The following is an 11,774-nucleotide window of genomic DNA, read 5'->3' on the forward strand; positions in this document are numbered from 1 at the left end:
CTTTTTTCTCAGTAGTGCCCAGAGGGCCTCCTTGTCCTCCACGTCAGGTCCTGCCTTGCAGGGGTGTGTTCTGGGGTTCATGGCTCCCCTGTGCTTCACCAGCCAGGACTTCACATACGTGTTGGATTGAACTTTGTGAGTGGTGGGCCACTCACAGTTGAATAAACATCAAGGACGACACTGTGACCATGAAGTGCAGACTGCATCTCAGGGGGCAAACTATGATGTTCATTAAGCTGAACCCCCTCTCACACTCAGCAGTGCTAACTGGAATGAGATGGTCGATATTCAGGAGTGGTGCAAGGTTTTCTGGAATGATGCTTGAGTTATCCTTAAAATCCCTATAGAGGGTTTTCACGGCGCGTCATCAGCGCGTCATCAATCCGGCAGTCGCCATGTTGGAGGTACTCGGCAAGGTAAATAAACCGCACGCCAAGGTAAATAAAGCGCACGCTGCAGTAGATCCCGAATATCTTCGTGGAAAATGGTAAATTATTGCCGTGTTTTTGGCTGTACCAATCGGTCAGACCGCGAAAAACATTTGGAGTATTACAGACTGCCAAAAGTTATAACTAATCAAGGAGAACAATGCCAAAAGTTGTCAGAGGAAAGGAGGCGCTTGTGGTTAGCGAAGCTGAACCAGGATCTACGTGGCAAAAATCTGGACAACGTCCGAATTTGTTCGGCCCATTTCTTGTCAGGTAAGTGACATGTTTTTATGTTGCATTATTGACTTAATATCTGATTAGGATCATATTTAATAGCCTGCTACAGTAGCAACACAGTTGCAGTTGCACAGCAGTATTTCTCATTGTATTCCAGGTAAAAGGTCTGACCTTTATCAAAAGGATGACCCAGATTGGGTGCCATCTGTCGGAATGACAGGTCAGCAAAGGTCTCCTGAAAAAGCTGAGACATCATCACGCTACAGCCGTCGTGGGAATAGAACCCAGCAGAGACTGAGAGAAGCTGCTGCTGATGCTGCTGCTGGTGCTGGTGTTGCTGCAGAGACTGATGATTCTGAGACTGATGACCCTACTACAAGTGGTTATATCAGCAGCAATTTGTGCAGCACAGAGACTCAAAGTGAATTGACTGGTGATTTAATTGAGGCTATGACCAGCGAACTTCAAAATCTTAGAACTGAAAACATCCAGTTGTGCTCTGATGTTGCACATTTGTCCACTACCTATGACCAAAGTGCATTTGTTGATAATGATGAAAAGGTTTTATTTTTCACTGGCCTACCTACATACCAGATACTGTTGGTACTCTTCACATTCCTTAGTCCCCACCTCCCTGTGAAGAAGTCACTTGATAAGTTTAAGCAGTTGATGCTGACACTGATGCGCCTTAGGCTTAATGTTTCCACGACCTTCCTGTCATATGCATTTAACATATCAATAGCCACTGCTTCTAGGATAGTCACTGATGTCATTGATGTCATGTTTATTCATATGAAACCACTTATCATATGGCCAGAAAGAGAGCATTTACAAAAAACTATGCCAATGCAATTCAGGAAACATTTTGGGAAAAAATGTGCTGTTATTATTGACTGTTTTGAGGTTTTTATAGAACGTCCGTCTAACCTTATAGCCAGAGCAGAAACATGGTCTTCCTACAAGCACCATAACACAGTTAAATTCTTGATTGGTATTACACCACAGGGCACAGTGTCTTACATTTCAAATGCATGGGGAGGAAGAGTCAGTGACAAATACCTAACTGAAAACTGTGGCTTTTTGGACAACATAGTTCCTGGTGATCTTGTCCTTGCTGACCGTGGCTTTAATATTCAAGCCACTTTGGGTTGTATAATGGCTCATGTAAAAATTCCAGCCTTCACTCGTGGAAAGTCAGTTGGCTCCTGTTGACTTAGAAACCACAAGAAAAATTGCCCATGTCAGGATTCATGTTGAGCGTGTAATTGGTAGCGTGCGCCAGAAATATACCATCTTGGGGGGGATATTACCAATTGATTTCTTGATGTGCAAAGATAGTGATGGTTATTGTACCATTGATAAGATTGGACTTGTCTGTTGTGCTCTGGTGAACCTTTGCCCATCCATTGTTGATTTTGACTGAAGAATATTTTTATATGCACTTTGTCAATAAAAAGACTATATAGCCTAAAATTATTTATAAATGGTTGTTAATTTACAGTTTTTGTTAATGTATTGTTGTGGAAGAGAACACATCATAACACTATCATCAGAACACAGATTTATTAAAGGAAAACCACACAGTTATCAGAACAGATAGCTTATAAACTATACAGTACTATAAATTATAGTATATACAGTATACTATAGTGCGAACATAATTTTGTATGTAATTTGAGTTTTACAACTGTTTTTGTCAGTATAGCATTGCAAAATCTCACCAACTTGAAATCAAATACTAAAAATATTTAAAGAACAGTTTCAAAAAAGGTACACGTTTCTAAATAAATTAAATATTGTTTTAACCAACATTAAAACAAAGTGCCTGAGGTGCATAAGTTCACAACAGTCCACTAAAAAATACAGTTTTGTTTTTTTACTTCAAAGGTTTCTTTCCCTTTTTTGGCTCAAACTTAGGTAGCTTTTGGCACTTTGGGCAATACCATTTTCCCTTTGGTGCAACCTTGACATTAATGCACGAGTAGTGAAACCACTTAATATGACATTTTGCATTGTCACACAAAATCATCTTTCCAAACTCAACCTGGCCACAGAAACACCAGGTTTCTTCTTGGCCACTGGCACTTGCAGCACAATCAGAGCCATGTGATTCAGCCGAGGTAGATACTCCAGGTTGCGAGGACACATTGGCAATGGTAGATGAAAGCCTTGTGTAAAACTTGCCAACTAACTCTGGCATAATGGCTGTGTCAAAAATATTCTTGCTTTTCTGGCATATTGTGTCCCAAAACTCTTCATCAAATAAAATGCACTCAACATGCAAATCCTTTTCTGTCCAAACAACTAAATAGGCAGATTCCAGTTTGCACACCCCAAGTTGAGTTTGCACCTGGTAGAAATACTGGTGGTTTCGGTTAAGTGTCAGTTTCCCTTCACTGTCCTTCTCCAAATAGGATACACTGTCCAACATGTCACTTTTCACACAGAATGGACATTTCACTTCAATTACACTGACACCACAACAATCACAAGAAACAAGGCCATCGGGAGAAGCACCCAAGAATGGCACACTTGGATTTATGAAAAAACCTGTGTCGTGTACTTTAACATTTTCATGAGATTCCTTATGTACATCTATAAACATATCACGTGCAAATTTCTCATGATTACATCCCCAGGTAGTGGCTTTTGATGTGAATCTGTATGACTCAGGATAGCATACACTTTTGATTAAGCTCTGAGCTGGCTGTTTTGGATCAGTGCAACATGCAGTTTTCATTTTAGATGCTGTGATTCGACCAGCGCGAAATCTAAACCACAGTTTAGAGGAAGCTTGATCCCTTGTAGCGGCCTCAACTGCCTTTGCTTGCTCCTCTGAAACAGAAATTTCAACATCTTTGCATGTGGACAATAGCTCACTATAGTCCATGTGAACTGCTTCGTCTTTTCGCAATTCCGTCAACACAAGAGGTAAATTTTCTCCAATTGATTTTGGAACAAAACTGTCAGAGTAAGGCTCAATCAGGGACAAAATAGCAGACTTTGATCCAGTCGCGCTAAGAGCACTGAATAATGATGACAGTTCATCACTGGTTGGCTGTTGCAGTTTCCCAACTGTAACAGTAGAAGAAGTGGAAGTATCACTTGGGTCCTCAAGTGGCAGCACATTTCATCCTGCCAGCTCTTTTACTTGAGACCTCTTGGTTACAGTGAAGTCAATCTTCCGGCATTCCCTGTATTCCACCTTAGACAGTGCAGTAGGTAACAGCCAATACGCCTTCTCTTGCGTCACTGTCTTTGAGTCCCTCAACTTCACTGTTTCTTCTATGAGAAACAATAATGCAGCAACGTGTGCACGTCTCTCCGAGGCCAGCCATACACGTGCAGTGGGCTCCAAGTATCCGACCAGACTTCTCAGCGATTATCCAGGGTTCCAGGGGTGTTTCTCGGATTGATTGAGAATGGAGAACCTGAATAAAAGACATGACAACCAAATAAGTAAGAATAACAAAATAGTTTCTCACCGTTTCACTTTAAAAAAATGAATAACAGTTAGGCTTATCTGCATCACTTGTTCACAATGTGGCCACACAGGCCCCCAGAGGTTATAAACTCTGATAGTGATAAATGCACTATAAATAAAGTTGATAGTGTACAGTGTACATAGCAATCTAGACTGTGGTCTGTGGACTGCATATCAAACTGGGGGTCCTTGAAATGAAAAACGGTTGAGAATCACCTGGCTACACCTTGGGTATTGCAATGATATCATACAGTTATGGTTAGGTTGATTAAAGACATTATTGCATTACTTACTTTGGCCTTCGCAACACATCTGTCGTCGATGACTTGGTATTGAATCTCCCTCACCCATCCACACACCATCTGGTTATAGGCCTCCAAACTTTTGTACGCTTTAAGGTCTTCCGCTGTGTATGGGCTTGGCGAGAAAACCAGCTAGTTGACGATGTCAGGATAACAAACAGCCGGAAGACTCTCCAGGTCGTCATTGATCCAAGACGAGGGAGCCAACTCGTAGGGATCTGCACCACCAATCAAATCTAACTTCCTCAAATATCGTGCTTTTTCGCCCGGTCCAAGTCCTTCCCTGTATGCCTTTGCATCTATAACGCCTTTTGACGAGCTTTTCTTGGGTTTATGACCTTTATCCATCGCAGCGTTTTCGTTTATCCAGCGCAGAGTTTACATGCATTACAGCGCAGTGTTTACATCGAGTGCCTCCAACATGGCCGCGCATCCGGGTTACTGCCCAAGACGTGACGTCGGTGAAAACCAGTGTTGTATAGTAGCGAAGTAGAAATACTTCGTTACTGTACTTAAGTAGTTTTTTTGGATATTTGTACTTTACTTTACTACTTATATTTCTCTGTACTTTTACTTTTACTTCGCTACATTTTGCGAAGAAAACGGATACTTTTACTCCGCTACATTTCGCTTGAAACCTTCGTTACTCGTTACAAAATCAACTCATCTTTAGAAAAAAAAAAAAGAATCATGAGAGATATGAGAATAACGTCGGGGACTGTGGTAGAACACAGACTGCGCGCCTGTTTGGCGAATCAGCTGTCCCAGCGCACGTTCGCAAAGCCCCCTTGCTTAGTTACTGTTGCTACGTCGATCAAAACTCGTACGACTGTCAACACACAAATGCATGGCTAGGACGAGGGCAAGGGCTATCAAAATTCTACTATTTGTATCAGGCTGGTTTGTGCACGCAGTATTACAACACTATCTTATATACTTCACACTCTACTTGCTGCTGACTGAGCACAGTAGATCAATACGCCGCTTGTATCGTTTTCTATCACATACATTTCAAACATGAGGTCCGTTGTAAAAAATAAACCAAGGAGTGCATGTTTGATCGATCGTCATTAAAGCTGACCTGATACGAATGTAACAACGTTGTTAAACTAGTGAGATCAGATCCAGCCTTGTGTGGTTGCTATAGAAACGCGTTACCTACAGTTGAGCTAACGTTATTCACCGTAGTTCTAAAGGGAACTACTTTTCGAGGGAGATGAACTTAAACAGAGCATACATTTAATAAGCATGCAATACCAATAAGAAAAAGGCTAATTATTAAAGTATTTGAATTGTTTTATTATGTTGGCCGGCGCGAAGTAGAATAAACTGAATAATCACCTCAAGGCAGGGCAATAAACAGTTTGATATGCCCGGCTCGCGGAAGGTTACCGCCCTCGACTTCGTCTCGGGCGGTAAGCCGTCCACGAGCCGGGCATATCAAACTGTTTATTGCCCGGCCTCTCGGTGATTATTCCTTACTTATTCTCAAAATTCTGACCCTTTGCTTTTTTATTAACAGCAGTTATTTGTACTTTTACTTTCAGTACTTAAGTACATTTAATATCAGAAAAGTACTTTTGATACTTAAGTACAGTAAAGATCAGATACTTTAATACTTTTACTTAAGTACTATTCTAAAAGGTGACTTTTACTTTTACTTAAGTAATTTTCCAGTAAGGTATCTGTACTTTTACTTAAGTATGGCTTTTGAGTACTTTATACACCACTGGTGAAAACCCTCTATAGCCTTCAAGATTTTCCGGTCATTAATGGCGCATTTCCACTGCAGGGTGCGGAACGGATCGGATCGCAAAGGTGCGGGTCGGATCACGTTTCCACCGCCAAAAGTGGGCGTGACCCGGACTTTGCCGTACCCGTTCCGACCCCATTCTAGGGACTCCTCCGTTGCGGTACCCAAAACGAGACCAGACGCCTGAAAGGGTACCCTTGAATTCTAGCTACACCCCCCCTCCGTTGATTGGTCGACAGGTTCGTCACTTCCGGGTGACGCGGGGATAAAAACAAACAAACAGTAGCCTCGAGGTATTATTCTTTACAATTAACATGTCGCGTAAAAAGCTTGCTTGGGCGAACAAGGAGGTGGAGACGTTCGTCTGCATTCTTGCGGAGGAAGACGTTGTTTACGATGTCTACATAGCTGCCGCGGCGATCGACATCCGGCCTACCACAAAGGGTACTGTCGGCGGTGGAAACGCGACCTCGGAACTGAGCTGGGCTATACCGCCCCCTCCCTACCGCCCCTTTGCGATCCGATCCGTTCCGCACCCTGCAGTGGAAACGCGGCATAGCAAGGACGCGTCCTAGCAAGGCTGTAGCCTTCACTTTGGGGCGTCGGCTACATTGGTGCCGTGACCCGGATCTCATCGCTTCAGATCATCGCCAGGGTGATCGCCGGTGGTTGCTGTAACGAGTAGGAACCTCTTCGGGACGTGACAAGTGCTTGGTCTACTGTTAATGTGTAAATTGTAATTCTTAATTGCCTCTTTCTCACCTAATATAATTTTACATTGTTTTTTTTTTTCTTTCTTGATATTAGCATTTGTTACTAATTCATATATTATTAGCATAGTTGAACACATGACAACCTTTGCAAAAATGACTGATGGTAAGAATGTGCAGAGACCTCTTAGTCATGGGGATGCTGGGCTGGTAAGCCTAGGTAGGGGCAGGCTCATGAGTCGGGTGGAGTGCACGCCGGCTAAAGGGACTGATGGATTAGGCAAACCTGTACTCTCTTCCACACACTTCCAGAGTACTGATGCACATTCCCCCGCATCGAACATGCGTAGATTAGGGGATGCTTCAGACATTGTGTTATGTTCCCTGTATCTTTACGTAGCAATCATTCACAGCCCATACAGAGATCAACACAGAAACAGTGTATCTTGTTCTACAACTTCAGCCAGGCTGGTTTATTGTGCACGGGAATTTATACAAGTCAGAGGTGCCACCTAGTGGTCACCATAAACTAAGCACCTTCAGCTTCATACATAACATTTCCTCCCCGCTAAGATATGTTGTCAATCAACACAAAGGATATTTACTTTAACACAACAGAAAAGATTATAGCTTTCTTTTTTTTACATCAAATAATAATGAGGGGATGTCTTCTTATACTGCAAACAATAGATCTCAGAACATTATATTAAATAAAACAATGTGGTCACTCTGCACCGTAACGTACGGGCGGTTTAGTAATCCTCACAGGATAACGTCTCATTGTCTCTGTTACCGGAGTACCGGTTAGCACAGTCTGTGGTGGGTCAGTGGACTGGTGTGGAGATTGTGTGTGCTGAGAAATGTGACAGTCAGGCTCCTGTGTGTGAGGTGCATTAGAGTGGAGTGTGGTGCAGATATCACTCGGGGGTAAGTCCTCTGGTACTGGAAGGTTCACTGCAGTCTGCTGCAGCTCTGGATCGGGGCGTGTCAGCATCTGATCCACATGGCGTTTCCATACCCCTGGTACTCCCTTATTTATCCTGTACGACACTGGACCTGTCTTTTCCACAACAATACCTTGCGTCCACTTCTCCTCCCCCTTCCGATAGTCACGCACAAGGACTGGCGCCCCTACATCAAACTGCCTGTCCTTTGAGTGTTGGTGGCGGCGTTGTTGTTGGGCATCCTGTGATCTGTGCACTGTTCCAGCAATATTGGGTTTCAGGAAATCCAAACGAGAACGCAGCCTGCGTCCAAGGAACAACATGGCTGGCGTTTCCGTTGTTGTGGTGTGGGGGATGTTGCGGTATGCCAGCAGGAACGTATCAAGGCGTTGTTGCACCATCCCGGTGCCTTTGGATGATTTTAAGGCCTGTTTGAATGTGCGCACAAAACGCTCTGCCAAGCCATTGGTAGCAGGATGGTACGGCGCTGAGCGGGTGTGTTTGACTCCATTGGACTTCAGGAAGGTACTGAATTCTTCAGAACTGAACTGAGGTCCGTTGTCGCTCACAAGGATGTGCGGAATTCCATGGCGACTGAAAAGTCCCCTGAGCACTTGTATGGTCTTGCTGGCTGTGGTGCTGTCCAGGATATGCACCTCAGGCCACTTGGAATGGGCGTCCACAGTGATCAGGTACATATGTCCTTCCAATGGACCCGCAAAGTCCACATGTATCCTTTCCCAAGGACTGGATGGCCACATCCAAGGGTGTGGAGGAGCTAACCCAGGTGCTTTTTTTGTATGCTCTGACACGGGGGGCAGGATTTGGCGTGAAGCTCAATTTGAGAGTCGATGCCGGGCCACCACACATAACTGCATGCCAAGTTCTTCATCCTCACTACTCCTGGATGTGCTGAGTGGAGCTCTTTCAGAACCCGGGGGCGCAGTTTAGGAGGCACAATCACTCTCATACCCCACATGAGGCATCCCTGTTGCATGGTGAGATCATGCCGGCGCAACAGATAGGGCGACAGCTCTTTGTCGGCATCCTTTACAGCTGGACAACGACCAGTGGAGACAATTTCCTGGACACGAGATAAAGTGGAGTCAGACAGGGTCTCACCTTTGATCTCGGTGTTACTGACTGGTAGTGTGTCCAACTGAGATGTGTAGAACACCTCTACGGCGCCTAGCTTCTCTTTATGAATGTGGGAGAGTGGTAAGCGTGAAAGTCCATCTGCATTTGCATGTAGTGCACCCTTACGGTATTCAATGGTATACTCATGCGCTGATAGGAGGAGTGCCCAGCGCTGCATTCGGGCTGCAGCCATTGATGGTGTACTTTTCACTGGACTCAGGATGGAGGTCAGCGGGCGATGGTCAGTGAGTAGGGTAAACTTGTTACCATAGAGGTACTGATGGAACTTGCGAACTCCAAAGACTATCGCTAGCGCCTCCCTCTCTATCTGGGCATAGTTTTGTTCTGCCTTACTGAGTGTTCGTGAAGCATAAGCTATAGGTCGTTCCTCTCCATCAGGCATAGCGTGCGAGAGCACAGCTCCGACCCCATATGGTGAAGCATCGCACGCAAGGCGAAGGGGCAGCTCAGGATTGTAGTGTGTTAATACTTCCTGTGATACTAGGAGTGCTTTTGCTTTCTGGAAAGCTGATTCACAGTCTACTGTCCACTGCCATTGCTTCCCTTTGTTTAGCAGTTCATTTAGTGGTTTAAGGACAGTGGCTAGATCAGGAATGAAGCGTCCATAATAGTTCAGCATTCCTAGGAACGAACGTAGCTGGCTGACATCACGTGGTGCTGGTGCTTCCACAATAGCACGTGCTTTCTCTGGTGATTTGTGGAGCCCGGCCGCGTCAATGATGTGCCCCAAGTATTCCACAGACTCCTGGAAAAACTGGCACTTCGCTTGTTTGAGATTCAGGCCATACTCCTCTAGCCTGCCTAGGACTGAATCCAGCGCTTTGAGGTGAGTCTGTTCATCAGGACCACTGATGAGGATGTCGTCCAGGTAACAGTGTGTGTAAGGTAATCCGAGCAGTACTTGATCCATAGCCTTTTGGAACAAGCCAGGTGATGACGCTACTCCAAAGGGCAAGCGATTAAAGCGGAATAGCCCTTTCTGTGTGGAGATAGTTAGCAGCTTCCTACACTTCTCTTCTACCTCCATCTGCAGATATGTATTAGATAACTCTAACTTACTGAAGCGTTGCCCTCCTGCTAGAGAGGCAAAAATGTCTTCAATGCGTGGTAATGGGTATCTATCCACGCAGAGAGCTTGGTTGAGGGTGACCTTGAAATCGCCACACAGTCTAACTGTGCCATCCTTCTTGATAACTGGCACCACAGGTGTGGCCCACTCACTATTCTCAAATGGTGAGATCACCCCAAGCTCAGTTAGGCGCTTAAGCTCGGCTTCAACTCGAGGTCGAAGTGCATAGGGCACATTACGTGGGGGGCAGAATTTAGGTATACTGTTAGGTCTAACAGCCAGTGTGGCTTTAATCTGCTTCAGTGTGCCTAACTCTGTAGAGAACACAGCTGAGTGTCTCTTTAACACCATCTTCAAGCTGTCTTTCTCTCTTTGCTCAAAGGCATGCACTGTCTTCAAGTCTTTCCAATTCAGTTTGATAACTCTCAGCAACTCTCTGCCAAACAGTGGAGGTGCATCAACTTTCACTATGTACAAAGGCAAAACAGCACACTGCTTATTTAACTTAACTTGTACTTTGATCACCCCTTCCGGTGCCAATGGCTCTCCAGTGTAAGTTTTAAGCATTATCTCAGTGGGTTGCAGAGGTAATTTACTTAACTTGCTTTTATACAGTTCCCAAGAAATTAAAGACACAGCAGCCCCAGTATCCAATTCCATTTCCATTTTCTTTCCATTAACTCTAGGCAGCACAGAGATTCTGGAATATTTCCCTTTTTCAGACAGGGCATAAAGTCCCAACTCAGAGTCAGTGTCAGATTTAGTCTCATCACTTTCACTAACATTCCTAGCATCAACATGATGAATTCTCTTCTTTCTGTCTTTCACACTGCGCTTCATTGTATTACCTTTCTGTCTCCATTCTCTGTCTTGGCTGCTTCTGGCTTGGCTGCTTCTGGCTCTACTCTTACACATGTGTTTGGTATGGCCTTTCCTCCCACACTGGTAGCAGTCGCGATCTTTGTACCAGCAGTCTTCATCCGCATGGTTCCTTTTCCCGCACCTGCGGCATTGATCACCTTTGTTGGCACTTATTGCATGCACTTTAAGTGAACTGCTTAATTGCTGCACGTCGCGTGTGGCTGTCTCTGCCGACACCGCATAATCCACTGCTTTCTGAAAAGTGAGATCCTTCTCGGTTAAAAGGCGCTTCTGAACTGTTTCAGTCTTTAGTCCACAGACAAATCTGTCCCGTAGTGCGTCTTCAAGATAAGCACGGAACTCACAATGTTCCGAAAGTCTTTTCAGTACAGCAACGTACTGTGCCACGGTTTCCTCTTCCCCCTGATTTCGCTTGTGGAACCGGAATCTTTCCGCTATAACAAGCGGTCTTGGAGCGAAATGGTTTTGCAATACTTCCACAACACGTCCATAATCCATCTCCCCAGGCTTGTCAGGAGCCACCAAACTGCGAAGTAATCCATAAGTTCTTGGTCCCATCACACTAAACAACACCGGCACTTTCTTAGCTGTTCTGATCTCATTAGCCAGAATGTTATGTTCAAAACGCTCAATATACGTTGCCCATTGTTCACCGGTATCATCAAAGGGATCCATATTTCCAATTATTCCCGCCATGATGCGTCCGCTCTCAGTTGCTTTCTCTTCAATAACGGAGTCTTCGTTAGAGGATTGGCTCATCACCTCTTAACAGATACACTCTAGCTCACTAGCTAGCTTCCAACGTGG

General features: G+C 44.6%; 1 protein-coding gene and 1 pseudogene across 3 annotated transcripts; one reads left to right on the forward strand and one right to left on the reverse strand.

The window, feature by feature from the left end:
* The first annotated feature begins 351 nt into the window (after positions 1-351).
* Positions 352-2,141, forward strand: LOC115532447 (uncharacterized). Of its 3 annotated transcripts, none has more exons than XM_030342231.1 (3): positions 352-437; positions 599-701; positions 823-2,141. In XM_030342231.1, the coding sequence occupies exons 1-3, from the start codon at positions 396-398 to the stop codon at positions 1,875-1,877; spliced, it is 1,200 nt and encodes a 399-aa protein (XP_030198091.1). In that variant the 5' UTR covers positions 352-395; the 3' UTR covers positions 1,878-2,141. The 3 variants fall into 3 exon arrangements, with proteins under 3 accessions (XP_030198091.1, XP_030198092.1, XP_030198090.1); XM_030342232.1 differs by having other exon boundaries at positions 352-416; XM_030342230.1 differs by lacking the exon at positions 352-437 and having other exon boundaries at positions 458-701.
* A 2,442-nt stretch (positions 2,142-4,583) lies between these two features.
* LOC115532621 (uncharacterized protein K02A2.6-like) lies at positions 4,584-11,071 on the reverse strand (annotated as a pseudogene).
* Between the last annotated feature and the right edge of the window lie 703 nt (positions 11,072-11,774).

The sequence above is a fragment of the Gadus morhua genome, chromosome 19, assembly GCF_902167405.1.
Source record: "Gadus morhua chromosome 19, gadMor3.0, whole genome shotgun sequence".
Taxonomy (NCBI): domain Eukaryota; kingdom Metazoa; phylum Chordata; class Actinopteri; order Gadiformes; family Gadidae; genus Gadus; species Gadus morhua.